Source organism: Parasteatoda tepidariorum, chromosome X2 (assembly GCF_043381705.1).
Source record: "Parasteatoda tepidariorum isolate YZ-2023 chromosome X2, CAS_Ptep_4.0, whole genome shotgun sequence".
Lineage (NCBI taxonomy): Eukaryota > Metazoa > Arthropoda > Arachnida > Araneae > Theridiidae > Parasteatoda > Parasteatoda tepidariorum.
In genome coordinates, this window is record NC_092215.1 from 55,722,990 (window position 1) to 55,732,582 (window position 9,593).

At 30.4% G+C, this 9,593-nt stretch overlaps 1 protein-coding gene across 3 annotated transcripts in view; it reads left to right on the plus strand.

Moving 5' to 3' along the window:
- LOC107453374 (Polycomb protein Scm) overlaps positions 1-9,593 on the plus strand; it is a 66,509-nt gene that overhangs the window by 41,629 nt on the left and 15,287 nt on the right. For all 3 annotated transcript variants that reach the window (XM_016070190.3, XM_016070191.3, XM_071188096.1), the window contains exon 9: positions 5,241-5,441. In XM_016070190.3, coding sequence (XP_015925676.1) covers positions 5,241-5,441 — 201 coding nt within the window. The remainder of the gene's footprint in view (positions 1-5,240; positions 5,442-9,593) is intronic.

The window sequence follows — 9,593 nt, forward strand, 5'->3', positions numbered from 1 at the left end:
AGATTTTTGTGATCTTCCTCTCCATGTAACGCTAATGCGTAGTTCCCTTAAAAAGTCCTCCATGAAGGCAAATTTCTTCCAATACTTGATCCAGGAATTCCCTTGTCTTCTGGATTGGATTCAAAATTACTAGGCTACATAATTGTGTAGTGGTAAACCCAAAAAGTGGGTCAGCTGTTCAACGACGGTAATAAAATTAAAATATTTAAAAAAGTAAGAATTAGAATTCAAAATTGTTTTATCAAGTTGCTTAATTTTAAGAGAACCAGGAACACCTGAATAATCTGAAAATTTAAAATTCTTAAGGAAACGATAAAAAAAAATGTAAGATATAAAAAATTTTTATCTGAGTAAAAAAATTTTCTTCTGTCTCATACATTGAATTTTTTCTTCAGTTCTTCCTTATAAAAAAATTTTTTTTAACATGTTTCATAAGAACTTTGTCTCGTGTGGCTTTAGTGTGTGTGATTGAATTTTTACTCTTCTGCTAATCATTTACCTAATGGTTCTTTGAGGACTGAAGTCTGCCTCAGAACAACTCTCCATTCTCCACAGTTCTGTATCCACTTCCAAGCCAGAAATCATTGTCAGTCTTTCCAGTCCAGTTCTATGATGTCAGTCTGGCAAATTTTTCCCTTAGCTTTCTTGACAAAAATGTTGAACGAGATAGGGATGTTAGCACAGCATTCAACCTCCAACCTAGAGGATTAGGGTACAGTTAAGTATCCTTTCTTATTGAGTAAAGAATCTGTGAACAGAATATATTATCAGGACAGTTCGACAGGGTGAACCTCTTTCATTTTTCAGAAAAAGATTCCACTATGTGGGTGGGAGACAAACTATTTTGAAAACAAAACAAATGTAAAGGAAGGAACTTGGTGTGGTGAACAGGATTCATACAGCTTCCATTGTCCACACCGTTAATTATCAGTTTCTTTCATTAATAAGCAAATTGCAACTTCTTGCATGATTCAAGTGGTAAAACATGTTTTTGCTTAGTGTGTTTCTTTGATTTTATTTTACAATATTAGAGTAATACAATTAGAATATATTTCTCTGCAATATAATAATAAGAAAAAAATTTAATCACTTTATTTCGTTGATCTGCTTTTTTAACAGTGTCTAGTTATAAAGTCAGCACAAAAAGGAAGGTTAATAATATTGACATAGCATCGTTTTTTACAAGAAAAAACTAACATTCAAAATGAGTTTAAAAATACTGATAGTCAGATATAAGGCCCACAACGATATGTCATAGGACTATACAGTCCTCAAAAGATTTGGATTGCACCTAAAAGCATTCCTTCAAAGGAGTGGGATATGATATTGAATTCCATGTTAAATCTAGAAAACACTCACAGGTAAAAATTTTAAGATTTTTAATGACATATGAATTTGGATAAATTATGAGAAGAATGATTAAAAAATGAATTTAGAGGACCATTCGCGAAACATAAAAATTGATGCACCGGTAAAAATAATTTTTACTAGACCCATTTATAAAAAGCCATTTTTAAAAACTTTTTTAAAAATCTTATTTGTGCCTAAGTTTTCATCATTTGGGGGGGGGGGCATTAATAAGTTGAGATAAATTTGGCATTCAAATAACTTGCCACACTATCAGAGACAATGAAAAATAATTTTCCTGCAGATTTCAATCAAACAACATGTTTTTTGAAATGATGCCAAATTCATGCATCTACATCAAATCATTAATAATAATGGCTGAAAATAATATCCTTGAAAGGATTTTATTTAGATGAAAATATTACGGATTAGTTCTTTTTTTTACGACAATTCTTGGCATTTTGTGATAAAAGAAAGTCCAAAGTTCGGAGTCCTTAATGTAAATTTAACTTCTGTGTATTTCACCATATCTCAAAAACTTCTTAAAGCGATTTGAAAAATTTTTGCTCACGATTATAAAATTTGTTTATTTGATACTTCAATGCAAAAAATATTTTTCAATAATTATTTATTATTTTTTATTATTTAAATTAGGAAAAGTAGAAAAAGTTCTGAATTTTAAGTTTTACAAATTTTTATATCATTTCATAAAATGTAATTTTATATGGCAAATATTGCACGAAATCCGTCGAACAGCTCCTAAAAATTTTTATTTTACAAAAGCGGTATATCCGTTAGACCAATTTGGTTAAAATTTTATACTCTACTATATAAAATTAAATTCTTTAAAGTGATTTAAAAAATTTTATATCTTACAATTCAATTTTTTTTTTCGAAAAATTATTAAAATTAATAATAACAAATAATTATTAAAAATGATTTTTTCATGGAATTATGTTTGGATAAACAAATTTTATAATTATGTGGAAAAAAAATTTTGATTCACTTAAAAAGTTCTCGAAATACGACAAAATATGCAAAGAGTAAAATTATAATTAAGGGGTTCAAAATTTTAACCTCTCTCCTGACCAAATTATCGCAACCATATTTTCCAGATTGCGGCAACTTAAAATATCATCAGTTAATAATTAATTAGTATATTTGAAGTCACCCCTATGAACCATTATGTTTGAGTCCTAGTACTTGGAAAATCCAATCATTAGATCAAAAGTTATTCAAGGCACTCCATATTATGAAGAAATTGCATTTTTGGAAGAAAATGTTCTGTATCCACTTCATTGAAAAAGAAAGGAAAATGAACTTAATTAAATAATGAAAGTATGTTTTTTTTTCCTTTACTTTTACTCAATCCATATGTTTTATATTTTATCTACAAGGGTTGTAAATTAAGTAATGGCAACATAATTTTTAATGAACTTACAAGTCCAATTGCATTACATTCCTGTGTATAATCACCAGCAAAGCTTATAACCTTTTACCAAATGTCAAGAGGCCGTTGTAAACCAGTGGCAAGGTGTTGATTGTTGATGTGAGCAACTGAGCGCCCTACTGCGTGGAGTACAGATGAAATGTCATGAAATGGGTGGCCTCGGAGGGGTTCCTTCAACTTCGGAAACAGATCGAAGTCACAAGGACTCCTGTAGGGAGAGTGTTCCAGGATTTCCCACTGCCACCGTCGCAATAGGATAGTGACTTTGTTTGCGACATGGCAACGAGCGTTGTCATGCAATACGATAGTGAGATTGTTGTGCAATAAACGTAGACGTTTGCGCTGCATAGCCGGACGCAGATGGTGCTGTAGAAATCGGCAATAGTAATCTGTGTTGACAGTTTGTCCTTCAGTTACAGCATGTGTAAGAATCACACCATCTCAGTCGTATGCCACAATCAGCATAACCTTAACCCGACTGGGTTCCTGTCGAAATTTCTGTGGACGTGGCGAACCTTGGTGACACCATTCATTTGATTGACGCTTTAATTCAGGCTCATAGGCTTGTGCCCATGTCTAATCAATGGCGACAATACGCTGCAGAAATGTGTCTCCTTCATTGCAGTATCTCTCCAAGTGGGTGCCAGCCAGTCATACCTGTACCATTTTTGTAATTCGGTTAGTCAATAGGGAACCCAGCAGGAGGCAATTTTCCTCATGTTGAGAGATTTCTTCATTATGCGCCACACCGTTTGATGACTCAGACCAACCTCTAAGACCGCTCAGGATATCAATCTGCTCTTGAGGAATGGAGGGCCGACCTGTGAGTTGCAAATCCCATTCTGACCCGAACGAAATGCTTGAACACATCGTGCTACTGTCCTATACGATAAAGCATTTCCGCTACAGGCTTCCACTAATCCACGATAGCATTCTGTTGCATTTTTGCCATGGGCAACCTCGATTTTAAGCCACGAATGCTACTCCCCTTTTGAAAACATGATTTAGAGCGATGTAAACGAAACTCATCATTTTAACGCCACGCAACAAATACCCTTCTAAGCAGATCTACTGTTTTTTGCACTCTACACATCGACTATAGTGCCACCTCACCGCTCCCATATCCTATTTGCGCATTACCCCCCCTTCTGTGAGTTTCAAGGTCAAGTTGCCACTATTTAATTTACAACCCTCGTATGTAAACTAATAAACAATTTATTTGTTGTGTAATGAATTTAATTTATTAATGAAAAATAACTATTAGATTAAAAAAATGTATTCTTATTTATATTTATACATATCTTATTTATATTTATCTTATCAACATTCATGAAAAGTAAAACTAAGATTTTCAATTTTAAGCCCCCTCCCTGTAGAATTATTTTCTGGTTGTGCCATTGGGGTGTTCCTCTTTGTCTGGTGTGTCCACTCTAGCTTAGGTGACCTAAGCAGCTTACTACTACTGGCATTGCTCTTAGATTTGACAATGCACACAAATCACAGCACTTTGCTTATTTGGGAACATAGAAAATTTTTGTGCAGTTAGTTTATGTATGTAAACTTATTACATTAAAATTATCCTGAAAGTAAGTTTCCTAAAAATGTCACTGAATTGCTGAAATGGAATTAAAAACTAATCTAAACCAAGTATTAAACTAAACTCCTTTGTGAGTTGACCATAGGAGAAAAATAAAGAATGCTTTTGATTTTTGTAAAGGGGAACAAATTTATTTTAAGAGAATAACGAAATAAATTTGAAAATGTTCAAATTAGTACAATACTAAATTCCTAGGTTCTGATATATTGATATTTAAGAAATTTTTTAATACAGTAGAGAACCGATTATCCGGAACGATCGGGACTATCGCTATTCCGGATAACTGATTTTTCCGGTTTTCTGAATCGCTACAAAAAGCCGTTTTTTTAGTGTTAAACCCTGGANAAAAAAAAAATATTTGGAAATAATCATTAAAAAAAAGATGAAGTAATACACTAATGATTATTTCTGAAATGATGGTAAGGTAAACATCTTTCAAAAAAGAAAGAAAAATCCTAAAATCTTATGAGGAAAAAAATTTTTTTTTTTAAAAATTGCGGGAAAATTTATCAAATTTCTTTCCGGTTTTCTGATTTCCGGATAACGGATTCTGTACTGTATAAAAACTGCCATGCTTAAAATTAAAATTTGCATTTTTTTTGTGGGGGAGGAGGTTATAACAATAAATAAAATTTTATAGTTATGATAAGAAAATGTTATTACATTTATCTATATTATGATTGTTAATATGAACACCAAAAAATGGCAATAAAGCAACATTAACTCATCTCCTATAGGTATTTAAAATGTAATGTACTCTCATTACATCCCCCCCCCCAATCAAGCAAAACCACTCATGTTTTTTAAAATAAAATATACTAATTTTTTTAATTAATTTTTTTCCAGCTTGTGCTTACATAAATCATGATTGTACCTGTGGACCCTACTTGAGTCCAAGACGAGTGGCTAATTTGCCTGTAAAGTATGGTCCTGGCTCATTAAATCGTGTTCTTCGAGAAGCTGTGCAAACCTTCATTGATTGCTCAGAAAATGAAAAAAGTGTTTTTTCTTTGTTAAAACAAGGTGAAGGAAAAGTAATAATTACAGGTAAATAGTTTAAGTTTTACATTAGTGCTTGATTTATGTTTTAAAAATAAGTATTTTCTTTAAAATTTTTCAATGGCAGTGCATATCAAGCACTGACATGGATGTACCCTTTTTTATTTTCACTTTTGTCCAGTAAGGCTCATAAGAGAAGTATTGAGATTGTTTATTATAATTCATCAATATGTATTCTGCAAATGTTTAAGAAAATATAATTGTCTTTTCTTTTTCTCTCTCTCTCTCTCTCTCTCTCTCTCTCTCTTTTTATGAGTTCTGTATCATTTTAGATTTTTATAGTTTCATGACCTTATGTACTTTTTAAAATTTTAATTTTTTTTTTTTAACGAGCAAAAAGTTTTCAGACAGACTTAGTTCATTTACTCCACACATTAAAAATATATATAAAAAATATTCTTTAAAAAATATGGGAGCAATAGATCATTGTATTCGCGTGTTTTAAATTATATGTAATTTATTTATAATATTTATTATATGTATATTTGTAAATTACCCTGAATAACTTTTGCTCTGATGATCAGATTTTCACATGTTAAGTGACAATCTCAAGGGTTAAAAGTATTTAATTCAAATATACAGCACAGAACTTTTTATCCGATATCAGAAAAAAACTTAAAAGATTTTGCTTTATTTTCCCACCATTCGAAAATAGAACAATTGAGGTAATGAGAATTTCAGTCATGTAGAAGGAATTTTTTCTCCCCATCTATCAAGAGAAAATTTCAATGTTTCTTCCTTAACCTTAAAGATCTTTAAGTTAAGAATGAGAAAGGGAACAAATTCTTTATATTCTCCTGTGTATTGGAAAGAATCACTGATTTTTGATAAGCTGCCATTAATCAAATATAAAGGCACTTCTTGCTGATTTTGTTTTCTCTCTGATTTATAAGAAGGAAATTCGTTACACGTGCTTATCAGTGGAAGGGTAATATAAAAAATATGTCACTATACTTTGCCATGTAAATATAATAAAGTAGAAAGAGTAAAGTGGAAATACAAAATTTTAGTTGGAATACTGAAACAGCCAAAATTTGGCTACTTTTTATTCAATAATAAAGTAGAAATATAGTTAGCTGTTCAGCATAAAGCTTTTATCTTGTATCTAAAAAACTGGGAAAAACTTTACTCATTCTCTCCTCCATTTTGAACTAGAATGATTGAGTCATCCTTAAAGCTGAGTAGCTGGAAAGCTGAGAGGACTACTTTTCTTCCTGTTTAATCAATCATAAAGGAGCAGCATATTTAAATAAAATGAAGTGAACCGAAAATCTCAATTAAAATTCTTTAAGCAATCAAATTATTGACTCTTGTAACTAGTTTCAACCCTTTTGCCGCCACCTAATGTTGAAATTTGTTCAAAAATCACTGAATTTATTAAAAGGGTTTCAGTTAATTAAATATTTTAAATCATTTTTATAAAAGCTGAGCTTCAGAATAAACTTGTTCTAACTGAACCAAGATTTAAAGAAACACGTCTAAATCTTATGCTGAAAATCCTGTGGTGTTACCTAAAATTGGTAATATACCTATTGGCAAGTTTGCCAACTGAATGCCAAAAAACAAATGCTCACCACCTGTTAGAAAAACAAACTGCTATCTGTCCAATTTTTGATACCTGAAAGTCAAATAGAATTATGTTAACACGAAGAAAGTGCAGATGCACAAAGCAGAGAAAGAAATTCTCCTCAAATCAGTCTCTGCCCCTTTATTGAGGTAGAATTCAGTAATTTTGGCCTTTTTTTATTTTATTTATTTATTTATTTTTTTCAAAGATGTAATTAGCATCTCGTAAATAAAGTCAGATGAAACGAATTATTTTGTTGCAAGCAGAAGGTGGTAGAAAAATTATCAATAAAATACATTGCTATGCTTTTCTGTGTTAATAAAGTAAAAAGAGTGGAGTGAAAATACACATTTTTATTAGAATTCTAATATAGCTATTTTTTTTATCCAATATTAAAGTAGGAATATAGTTAAACTGCATTGATTCATTCTGTGATCCAGAAAACTGGGAAATTCTGACATCCAGGATATGCTATGGCTCTCTGCATTACGAATAATTGGCTCTTTACTGTAATTAATTATAGTATAAATTGTTCATGAAATTTCAAAATTGGGCTGAAAAATGTACTTTTTCTGAATAAACATGCCTTTTTTCAACAGATACTGATTATTCTTGACAAACTAAATTTGGGGGACTAGCCGCAATCGAAAATATGGTCCTAATAAGTTAGTCAGTGAGAGCAAGTCGTCATTACTAATTTCACTTTTTACCATATCACAAACATTTTTTAAGCAACATGAAAACATTCTGCTTACATTTATAAAACTTGTTTATCCAAAGAAAATTCCATGTAAAAAAACTAACGTATTATTTAATAATGATTAAAAAAAATTAGTAATAAGATTAGTTAATATTTACAATTTTTCAACTATATAAGTTTATGTGGGCAAAATTTGAACAAAATCATTGAATAATTTGAGTAGTAAAATTTCTAAGAAGCCATTTTGTTGAACTTTTTTTTTCCTACAACTAATTGCGTTTTCTTTGAAATTTTATATTTTGACAGTTAAAATTAGACAACAGTTTCTAAGGAGATTAAAATTTAAGTGAATTTATCGCCTCCTCCTTTTGAAGTTACTTAATGTATGTCTTTAAAAAATAAATAAATAAAACAAATTTCAGTTCAGAAAAAACATGCATTGTTTGAAAAAAAACTCATTCTACTACGACATCTACATTAAAAAAAATAGCAATGCTCTTGGAAACTGTTTCACTCTCTGCAATGTTATTTCTATAGTTGGTTTGCATTGGATTTCTACCGAATGCAACTTCATTGGAAAATTATCTTTAAACAATGAAATTTCATGTTCAAATTTTGTTTAAATAATGCTGTTTGTATCTTTACAAAATGTGGCCCAATTATTGTTAGTGATAAAAAGAAAATCATGCTTGGTTTCTTATTGAATAATAGTGATTTTAAAAAGGCTTCAATTCTGAATTATTAACTCATTAATGCCTAATTGCAAGAAGTTGGCTTTAAATGAGTAACACCTGTATGAAATGGGTATTTCTTTTACTTACCTACTTTTTTAGCCATGAAAAAGTATTGTGCTTTGCCTTTAGATCCAATTGTAAATATTTATAATTTGAATATATTATAACTAAATGAACTATCTTGTTTCTTTCAAAAATAGCCCTACTAATGCTTCTACTAGTGGTTCCACTTTTTTTCTTTTTTGAAAAAAAAAATTTTTTGTAATTTTTTTGTAAACTGGGAACCACTTTTTATACTGAATAGATACTACAAGTTTATGCCTATATTTATTTCACTACAAATATTGCAATGATGTAAAAATTTACTTTTCAAAAGAAATGGTACTAGCAGAATTTGTAGTTCCATATTTTATATACAAGATTTGATAGACGAATCTGATCATCCTAACATCTTTGCTTTTCTACATGCTATTGATATTTTAAACTGTATATAATTGTTTTATAATTATCATTCTGTCAAATTCTATTACCTTTTATACGTTTTTTCCTATGCACTGTTTTGCTAGTAATAACCATTTTATCCATTTTTATCTGTATTTCATGATCATAAATTGAAAGTATGTACTTTTAAAGCTAAACTGCTTTAACGCAGCTTGTCCTTTCTTGGACCTTGTGCCATTAAGCCCTACATTCAATTCAATTCTGGAAATGAACCAGGTTTCATATTTATTTCTTTTAATATGTTAGTAAAATTTGTGTATGGATTGAAATCACACTATTTCAAAATTTCACTATTCATTTTGAGCATTGGATTTTATAATTGACCAGCAATTTTTACATTGTTGTGAAAATGTCACAAGGATCCCAAAATGTTCGACCATCTGATTTGAATGGCCTCACAATGATTACATGTTTTATCACAAGTTTTCAAAAGAATGTAAGAATTCATTTGTCACAAGCAGGGTTGGAGTTTTTGCCGGCAAAAAGGGGTTTTTGCCAGGACAGTGGCAAAAACCTGGTAAAAACCGGCAAAAACTGGTAAAAACCGGCAAAAACCAAATTATCTAAATTGCTGATTAAATATTATTACAAAATACTTGAAACAAATTTAAATCAATCATAAGGAGGTAATTGTTCTC